This window comes from Mastomys coucha, unplaced genomic scaffold (assembly GCF_008632895.1).
Source record: "Mastomys coucha isolate ucsf_1 unplaced genomic scaffold, UCSF_Mcou_1 pScaffold5, whole genome shotgun sequence".
Taxonomy (NCBI): domain Eukaryota; kingdom Metazoa; phylum Chordata; class Mammalia; order Rodentia; family Muridae; genus Mastomys; species Mastomys coucha.
Genome location: NW_022196911.1, coordinates 26,082,766 through 26,093,394, shown reverse-complemented (window position 1 = coordinate 26,093,394; position 10,629 = coordinate 26,082,766). Strand labels below are relative to the sequence as shown.

At 40.4% G+C, this 10,629-nt stretch overlaps 1 protein-coding gene across 3 annotated transcripts in view; it reads right to left on the bottom strand.

The window, feature by feature from the left end:
- The window catches only part of Luc7l (LUC7 like), a 34,475-nt gene that overhangs the window by 15,254 nt on the left and 8,592 nt on the right, over nucleotides 1–10,629 (bottom strand). For all 3 annotated transcript variants that reach the window (XM_031351158.1, XM_031351159.1, XM_031351160.1), the window contains 2 exons: nucleotides 5,841–5,951; nucleotides 4,658–4,801 (listed from right to left, as the gene is read on the bottom strand). In XM_031351158.1, coding sequence (XP_031207018.1) covers nucleotides 4,658–4,801; nucleotides 5,841–5,951 — 255 coding nt within the window. The remainder of the gene's footprint in view (nucleotides 1–4,657; nucleotides 4,802–5,840; nucleotides 5,952–10,629) is intronic.

Sequence of the window (10,629 nt, the reverse complement as noted above, 5' to 3'; positions counted from 1 at the left end):
AAAAGAAAAGAAAAAACAAACAAACAAACAAAAAGGACTACATGCTCTTTCAAAAAATCTAGGTTGGACTCCTAACGCTTACAACCATCCAGTCCCAGAGGATCCAATGTCCTCTTCATGCCTCTTCAGGCACATGGTAAGCAAATAGACAAGCAAACAAAATAACCATACACATTAAAAAATAATATCCTTGGTGCCGGAGCAAGAGGGAGATAGAGATGGAGGGGAAAATATCATTATTTAGATAAGGCTGGCCTGAAATGTAAGATTCTCCTGGCTCAGGCTCTCAAGTACTGGAATATCTGGTATGGGCTACTGTGCCCAGCTTATCACTATCTTAAAAATCAATTCCAGAAATGAAGAGCACTGGGGTAATCTGCCCCCACAAATAAAAAATTGTATCAACTGTCTATGAAGGTGTATCCCTGTACTCTCAATAATTAAGTGCTGGCAGGATATATGGTATTGTCATTTCTATAGCCCACAATACCTGCTTTCTATACTTGCTTCCTCAGCTGCCTAAAAAGATGATTCTCTAAGAGTATCTTGTTAAAAAAAAGAAAGCTGCCAAGGGGAAGGTCAGGGTGCACCCAATCTGACTGGTTTAGATGAGTAAGCTGTGGGATCTCTCCCACTGTGCTGTAAGAAAGAAATGTGGCTTTGCTAGGTGGAAGGGAAGAACAGAGCACAACAGACAGGGCAGGGCAGTGGCCTAACTGGGTAGCAGAGGGACTGCCCTGGAAAAAAAGGCCACATGTCTCTGTATCCCTATTATTAAAAGCCCAAGCAGGAGCCCTAAATGTCCCTGAAATAAAGAGCTAATGAGCAAGGCGGTGGTGGTACATGCCTTTAATCCCAGCACTTGGGAGGTAGATGTAGGTGGATTTCTGAGTTCAAGGCCAGCCTGGTCTACAGAGTGAGTTCCAGGACAGCCAGGGCTATAGAGAGAAACCCTGTCTCAAAAAACAAAACAAAACAAACAAACAAACAAAAAAACAATGAGTACACTACACCTAATCAGAGATCAGGCTACAGGACAACAGGATCTCTGTATTATTTATGTTTTTTCCTTTTAATTCAGGGCTGTATGATTGTGCACGAGTACAAGCATGTGTCATGGGAAGAAACATTCAGGAGTTGGTTCTCTCCTAGAGTCCACAAGTTCCAGGACTCACACCCAAGTCACCAGGCTTCTCCAGCAGGTGTTACTACCCACTGAACCTCTCACTAACTCATACTTCTTACAACTGAATGAGTCTGTAACTAGTAGAATTAGAACTGTAGGGCTAGAGAGATGCTTCACTGGTTCACTATCTGCTCTTCCAGAGGTCCTGAGTTCAATTCCCAGCAACCACATGCTGGCTCACAACTATCTGTAATGAGATCTGATACCCCCTTCTGGTGTGTCTGAAGACTGCGACAGTGTACTCACATACATAAAATAAGTAAATCTTTAAAACAAACAAACAAAAAAAGAATTAGCATTTTAACTAGTAGACGTAGAACTAGAGCTCATGTTTCTGAGTTGTGCTGATGAAGAAGAGGGGTAGAGAACTTGTAAAGCATGTACGAGGCCATAGGATTCATTTCCAGCCTCACAAAAATTACCAACAGGCAGAATTCAAAAAAGGGGGGAGGGGCTGAAAATACAGCACAATGATAGACAAAAATACCCTATACACCAATCTGATGTTAGCATTTTCTCAAATGAGGTGCCTTTTTCCCAGATGATTCTAGCATGTGTCAAAAATGACAGAAAATTTCAGTACAGAAAACATTTCCCTAGCATGCATAAGGCCATAGGTTCAATCCAAAGCACCACATACATTTTTAAAAAAAAAGTTCCACAAGCATTCTAGTAATTGAAAGCCATTATCAAGGGTTACCTGTTCTTTTAACATAGCACTATAACCTCCTACCCTCACTCACTAATTTCTTTGTCTTGCTTTTAATTTGGATATTTTATTTATTTACATTTCTTACATTATTTACGCTTACATTATTCTCTCATTTCCCGGTTTCCCTTCTGAAAACCCCCTATGCCACCCTATCCTCACTTACCCTGCTTCTATGAGAGTGCTCACCCACCCACTCCGGCCTCTCCACACTAGCATTCCTCTACACTGGGGCATCAAGCCTTCACAGGACCAAGTGCCTCGCCTCCCATTGATACCAAATAAAGTCCCTAGAGCTCCTTCAGTCCTTACCATAACTCTTCCACTGGGGTCCCTGTGCTCAATTTCTATACCACTAGAAGAGGTTCAAACAGGGCTGTCAAATCTAATAACTTGAATTTGATCTCTGGGATTTTTCATTGTGGAAAGAAAATTGACTCTGAAAGCTGCCCTCTGACTTCAGCACCTATGGTAGCATATACACTTGTCTACACAAAATAAAATGTAATAAAAAATTTTTAATTAAGAAAAAAGGTATTACAGACCTGATCACAGAATATTTAATCTATTACTAAAATGAGAATGACTCTCAAGATACCCTGATGCTGTAGAAATCAACAATGCTGACTTCAGCAAGACCAACAAGACTATCTAATGGCTTCATTCTACACCACTAGTTACAGAAATAGTACTTTTCTTGTTGGGGCAACAGTTACAACCATGGAGAGGGAGAAGAGAAGGAAAGCAGAGGTGGGGTAGGGGCAATTCCTCTAGGAGTCCTGGTCATAGACAGCCATGCTCTTCCTCTTTCAAACACTGCCTACCCCTCACCCCCGTCCCAATGAGGTAGATCAAAAAGAAGTTTTAGCCAGGCAGTGGTGGCCCATGCCTTTAATCCCAGCACTTGAGAATCAGAGGCAGGAGGATTTCTGAGTTCAAGGCCAGCCTGGCCTACAGAGTGAGTTCCAAGACAGCCAGGGCTATACAGAGAAACCCTGTCTCCAAAAACAAACCAAAAAGAAAAGAAGTTGTTTTAGGAGCAAATGTAAGCTATATAAAAGATGGATACAGGTTCTTCAATAAACTTTCTAAATCCCACAGAATATACAATACTATGATTAATGTAAACTACAACATTTGGAGTGACAATGACATCCAAATGCAGGTACACTAATCATAACACACCATTCTGGTGGGGATCCTGATAATGGGGCACATTAGGTGATGCTATGGAAGTTTCTGACCCAACCTTAAATTTTCTGAAAACTGTTGGGCAGTTGTGGAGTACACCTTTAATCACAGCACTTGGGAGGCAGAAGCAGGTAGATTTCTGAATTCGGAGACAGCCTGATCTACAGAGTTGAGTTCCAGACAGCCAGGGCTACACAGAAAAACCCTGTCTCAAAAAAAAACCCCCCAAAAATTTTCTGAAAACTGGTGACCACATTAAGTTATAAAGATTATTATTATTTGAGGTAAAAAGAATATAGTGAAATGGCTTAACACTGGCCCAAATATACTAATTTGTTAAATTAGTATCATTCCTCTAATGCTACTTTTCTTCTTGTTTTGAGGTAGACACTCAAGAAGACCAGACTGGGATCATACTTACTATGTAGCCAAGGTTGGTTTTGAATTCCTAATCCTCCTAGCCCACACCACCCCCAAGAATTGAGATCATAAGTATGTCAACTGTAGCCGGGCAGTGGTGGAGCACGCCTTTAATCCCAGCACTTGGGAGGCAGAGACAGGCGGATTCCTGAGTTCGAGGCCAGCCTGGTCTACAGAGTGAGTTCCAGGACAGCTAGGACTACACAGAGAAACCCTGTCTCGAAAAACCAAAGGAAAAAGAAAAAAAAAAATATGTCCACTGTAACTGAATACTAATACTTCCGTTATCTTATGACATTTCTTGGCTGGGAATAATGGCTGATACCTATAACTTGGAAGCTCAGGTAGAGGGATTACTTTACATTACAGATCAGTCAGGGGAATAAGGGAAACCATGTTTAAAAAAAAATCAAAACAATGAAGCTAGAAAGATAGCCCAGTGATTAAGAATGATTGCTGCTATTTTAGGACTTAAGTTTTGTTCCCAGCACTTACATGGCAGCTCACAACCAAAAAAATTAACTCCAGTTCCAGAGTTGTTTGTTCTCCTGGGGGAACCACACACACATGCACATGGTACACATATAAGTAAGCAAAATACCAATATGCATAAAAAAATAAAAAATTGCCAGGTGGTAGTGGTGAATGCCTTTATCCCAGCATTCAGAAGGCAGAAACAAGCAGATTTGAGTTTAAGGCCAGTCTGGTTTATGGAGTGACTTCTAACACAACAAAGGCTACAGAGAGAAACCCTGTTTAGAAAAACAAACAAGGGGCTGGAGAGATGGCTCAGTGGTTAAAAGCACTGACTGCAATTCCAGAGGTCCTGAGTTCAATTCCTAGCATCCACATGGTGGCTCATAACCATCTGTAATGAGATCTGATGCCCTCTTCTGGTGTGTCTGAAGACAGCTACAGTGTACTCATATAATATACATAAAATAAATAAGTCTTTAAAAGAAAAAAAAATGTTGAAACACACATATACTCGTGCATACACATACACTCACACACAGAGAGGCAGGCACAGTGGTGCAAGTCTTTAATCCCAGCACATGGGAGGAAGAAGCAGGCAGATCTCTGTCAGGCCAAGTTTTACAACAATGAGGACTATATAATGACACCATGTCTCAAAATCTACAACCACCAACCTCTGCTTCTTTTTTCTTTGCTCGAACTTTCTCCACTTCCATAAGAATCTTCTGGGATTCATCCACATTTCCTTCAGCTCCTAGCTGCTCAGCTTTAGCAAGAAGTTTTCCTATTTCTTCATTTAATTCATGTACCTTTTCTGCCTGAGGACAGAGAATCAGATACTGAATAGCAACACAAAAGAACGAAGTATCAGGCTGGTGAGATGGCTCAGTGGGTAAGAGCACAGTCTACTCTTCCGAAGGTCATGAGTTCAAATCCCAGCAACCACATGGTGGCTCACAACCACCCACAATGAAATCAGATGCCCTCTTCTGGTGCTTCTGAAGACAGCTACAATGCACTCATTTATAATAATAAATAAATCTTTTTTAAAAAAAGGTAAAAAAAAAAAAAAAAAGAACAAAGTATCTTTTTTCCTGCTGCATATCCAGCCTATGCCCTGAAAATAAACATCCTAAAATCTACACTCAGCCACATGTGTATCTTAGAGACTTAAAAGCTGAGTGGCAATGTAACTGATTGCCTTATGATCTAACATTTAGATGAAGGCTGAAGGGGGGTTGAGGGTATCAAGTTCAAGATCATTCTCACATAGCTGGTTCAAGACCAGCTAGAACCATAAAACGCCCTGTGTCAAAACAAAACTATGACATCCTTACTGTCATTATACCAGGCTCTAAATAAATCAACATGCTCCACTGCATGCTGTTTTTCTTTTGCAATGGCACACAGATCATCTTAAAAGTGACACTTTAGAAGATTCTCTTATCTGCATATCTTGTATTCTGGGCATGGGTAGTAAAATGTCAAGGTTTAACATACAAACTTAGGTTGCAAGTAAAATATCCAATTACTAGGATTTATCAGCACAATAGCATCTCTTTTTTTAATTAGTAACTGCATATAGCCTAACAAATTTTAAATAGATCTGCATGCCTTTAACCTTAGCACCAAACAAGCAGGCAGATCTCTGTAAATTCAAGCCTGGCTTAGTCTACTTAGTTAGACCTTGTCTCAAAAAGAATACAAGAAAGGCAGGCAGGAAGGCATACAGGTTCCTGTGACACAAATGCTTGGTCACAAACCCTGTCTCCAATGAAAATAGCCAAAATGGAAAGTACCATCTATCCAGAACCCTCACCCAGTGTGGGGATGAGAGAAAAAATGAACTTAACACACCTTGGCAGAAACCTCTGCACTTATTTCCTCCTGCGTTTCAGCCAGCCGCTTCTTGGCAAGTTCAGTTCTCCGATCACACTCTGCAATGAAGGACTCCAAGTGATCCATAGCCTAGTTTGGGAAAAGCAGAGAGTTATGCTCAATACTACATACTTTTTTTTGTCATTATATGGCTTTTATTTGAGGAGTGCTAGAGATTAACCCCAAGACCATGAATATGCTAGGAAAGCACTCTACTAAATTATATCTCCAGACTAGTTTCTCCTGACAAAATCTCATAGACAAGGCTAGCCCAAAATTTGGTATGTATTCTAGACTGGCCTTGAACTCACAATCTTCTTGCCTTAGCCTACAGAGTCCTGGATGACAGGTGTGCACACCATATTCTGGCAACACTGAATAGTGTCACCACCTGTGTGTAACAGGAACACAAGCCTGTATTTCTTTCTTTGTTTCATTGTTATTGTTTTGAGATAGGGGCCTGAAATACCCAATAAGCATTAGGTGGGCACATCTCTGTGAGTTCTAGCCAGCCAGGGTTACATGAGATCTAGTTTCATAAAAATTATTTAATTATAATTAAATTATAATTCCTATCTCTGCTTCTGGTATTTGTAACAATAACAGCATGACCTTATATTCTGCTTACCAATTTATTATGACTGTTTTGTCAAACCAAATGGCTGATTTACTTATTTCCAAACTTATAGAAGGACCTCCAACTCTCTAACATTACCAAGTGAACTAAGAAAATTGCTTAGCTGGTCATGTGTTAGCCATGCAAACATTAGGATCTGAATTCAATCGCTCAAATTCAATCCCACATGACAGAAAAAGAAAGCCTTTACCACTGGGCAGTGGTAGGGCATGCCTTTAATCGCAGCACTTGGGAGGCAGAGGCAGGTGGATTTCTGAGTTCGAGCAGGTGGATTTCTGAGTTCGAGGCCAGCCTGGTCTACAGAGTGAGTTCCAGGACAGCCAGGGTTATACAGAGAAACCCTGTCTTGAAAAACCAAAAAAAAAAAAAAAAAAAAAAAAAAAAAAAAGACTTTATCATCCCAGTACTAGGAGAGGAGATAATAGTAATAGGAGGAGATAGGTAGATCTCCTGGGCTTCCCAAACCAACCAGCCTGGTATATTCCAAGCTAATGAGACCCTGTCTCAAATAACAAGGTAAAGAGCTAGAAATATAACTTAACGGATAAAGGTACTGGACATCAAGCCTGATGATTAATCTAAGTTCAGTCCTTGGAACCCACATGATGGAAAAAGAGAATCAATTTCCACAAATGTGTATGTATACACACAAGCAAATAAATGTAAAAATAAACAAAAATATTTAAAAGTATATAATAAATACTAAACTAAAAAATAAAAACAAACAATTAAAAGTCCCACAAGTGGATAGGAACTATCAAAAAAGAGCCAAGCTTGTCATCTGGTCTCTACAGGCACACAGCAGAAGGCTGAGGCAAGAGGATTATTATGAGTTAGAGGCCAATTTGGGGCTATAGTCTTAAGATGAAGAGAGGCACCTCACATGTAGAGGGGATATGCAGTTCAGATGTGGTTCAGTGGCTTCAATGATTTTGCAGAGAAAGTATTAAGATTGAATCTGTTTCCTAGAACTCTTACAAAATGGTTAAGAGACAGCTGGGCAGTGATAATGCGCACCTTTAATCCCAGCAAGAGGAGGCAGGCAGATCTCTTTGAGTTCTAGGCCATCCTGGTCTACAGAGCCAGTTCCAGGGCAGCCAGGGCTAGAGAAACCCTGTGTCAAAACAAGACGGGGCAGGGGTAGGAAGGGAAATGGGGAGGGTAGGCGGGCAAGGAAAGGGAAGAAGATCTGACCCATTTTTTTAAGATACTTAGTGTTAAATGCTGGAGCTGTGGGTCCGCGGGTAAAACCACTGACTATGGGTCTGAAGGAACCTGGCTGACCTCCCTAGAAGTACTTGGCAGCTTATATATGTCTGAACTGTCATTTAGCCAGGCAGTGGTGGCTCATGCCTTTAATCCCAGCACTTGGGGGGCAGAGCCAGGCAGATTTCTGAGTTCGAGGCCAGCCCTCTACAGAGTGAGTTCCAGGAAAGCCAGGAATACACAGAGAAACTGTGTCTCAAAAAGGGAAAAAAAAAAAAAGGAAAGATACTTGTAAGCTGTACTTCTGGAAAGATGAAGAGCTGGTCACCTTACCCAGACTAACAGTTCCCAATACAGGATCCTGAGGTTTCCCCCAAGCTAACTCAAGTAGTAATTGCCTACACTATACTCAGTATTGTGTGCCTAGAGCAGACCAACGACACACTCAGGAGCCATAACATAGCCATGTCTTTATCACAAGCAGAATCCATTGGCAATGGACTCAAATGTCTCAAGAGTCTAAAGACTAAATGCTAACACAGAGCAGAACATCATGTGTCAGATCATGGAGTGCCTTCCAACAGACACATTCTTTAAAATGCAAGTCCATTTTGCTGTCCCTTTCTCTCCTTCCATTATAGGGCAGCAAATTTAAAGGATTAAAAAAAAAGTTAAAGTTTAAAGGCTAAAAAAAAGTTAAGTGTAAAACTCAGGTTCTTTAAAAAAAAAAAAAAGCCAGGCAATAGTGGCGCATGCCTTTAATCCCAGGATAGCCTGGTCTATAGAGTGAGATCCAGGACAGCCAGGGCTATACAGAGAAGCCTAGTCTTGAAAAAATAAAAAATAAAAATAAAAAAAAAAACAAAAAAGGAAAAAAAAAAATCCTCAGGTTCTAATCACAATCAACCACTTACTAGAATGTCTATAATGGTCCTATAGGGTAGTACAATGATACCAATTCCTAAGAGCACCTTGGCATATTCAAACCTGCCTGATAACCAGATAACTTGTGCCTTGGGGGAAAACAGAAAACAAGGTTACATTGTGTTCTAGCTAGCTCAGAACTTTGCTATGCCAGATTTATTAAACAACAAACTCTTCCTTAGCCTCCTGAGTACTGGGATTATAGGTAAACACTCTGAGCTATAGTATTTTTGTAGGAAAGTATCTACCTGACTTTAGGCAAATGTCTGTAATCTCAACACTTGGGAGAGTCAAACCATAGCTACAAAGCTTGAAACTAGTCTTGGCTACAAGAGACTCACTCCAACAAAAAAGATAAAAGGCTGGGCGTTGGTGGTGCACGCCTTTAATCCCAGCACTTGGGAGGCAGAGGCAGGCGGATTTCTGAGTTCAAGGCCAGCCTGGTCTACAGAGTGAGTTCCAGGACAGCCAGGGCTATATGGAGAAACCCTGTCTTGAAAAACCAAAAAAATTTAAAAAAAGATAAAAGAAAAGGGGGGGTGTAAAAATAAGTTGGGACATTTATCAGAGGATAAACGCAGGCAAATCTGTGAGCTCAAGAGCAGCCAAGTCTACATAGTGAGATTCAGGGAAGTTAAGGATTACATTGGAAGACCTCCTATCAAACAACAACAACCAAAAATAAACAAGCAAACCTAAATAAATGGGGGAAAACATAGTAAAAACAACTTATATGCAAATGTTTGAATCTGTGACATCATTCTAGAATTTATGATTTTTATATTTATATTTATATAAATGCTTTTGCTACTTCACAAATTCCAAATGACCTCATCAAAAACCTCACAGTCTCATATTTCTCACACACAAGTATTTCTTTTGAGAAATTTCCTTTCATCCTTCTCACTCTTCTTTCCCCATTTCTTTTGAGGGTGCTGGAGATGAAACTCCCAGGACCTTCCTCAAGCTAGGCAAATACTCTACCACTAAGTATGTTCTCTACCTCCAGATCATGCTGAATAAGTTTAACAGTTCTTTAGAAGTGACCAAAAGGATTATCACCACCTTAAATTTATAAAAGACCAGTTTCGAAAAGTTATATATCAACTCAAAGAGCCTACTTGGTGGTACAATGCCCATAATCCTATCACTGAGGCAAGATTTTGAACTTGATGCTGAACTGAGTTACTCAGTAAAACTCATTAAAAAAAACAACTCAAGAGTTTGGGGAAGAGGCTGGCAAGATGGCTCAGTGGGTTTCTGTGCATTTGAGGACAGCCTGGTCTACTTAACAGAGTACCAGGAGAGCCAGGACTATGTTACATAAAGAGACCCAGTAGCAAAAAAGGGATGGGGGGAATTTTGGGATAGTAGCACACACCTGTAATCCCTATCTCAAAACTAAATTAAAGACAGGCAGTGGTGGCACACACCTTTAATCCCAGCACTTGGGAGGCAGAGGCAGGCGGATTTCTGAGTTCAAGGCCAGCCTGGTCTACAGAGTGAATTCCAAGGACAGCCAGGACTACACAGAGAAACCCTGTCTTGAAAAAAACTAACAAAATAATAATAATAATAATAATAATAATAATAATAATAATAATAATAATTTTTACAGATACACACTATGTGTGCAATGCGGTCAAAGGCCAATGAGTATGAGATCCCCTGGGATTGGGATTAAATACAGTTATAATCATCTTGTGACTGCTGGTAAAAAAAAAAAAAAATCAGGTCCTCTAGAACAACCATGTCTCTAGGCTCCATAAATTTCAAAACTAAAAAAAAAAAAAAATAACTGCTCAGCAAAAAAGTAAAAAAGAGATAGAGGGGCTGGAGAGATGGCTTAGCAGTTAAGAGCACCGACTGCTCTTCACTGGTTCACTGTCTGCTCTTCCAAAGGTCCTGAGTTCAAATCCCACCAACCACATGATGGCTCACAACCATCCATAATGAGATCCAATGCCCTCTTCTGGTGTGTCTGAAGACAGCTACAGTGTA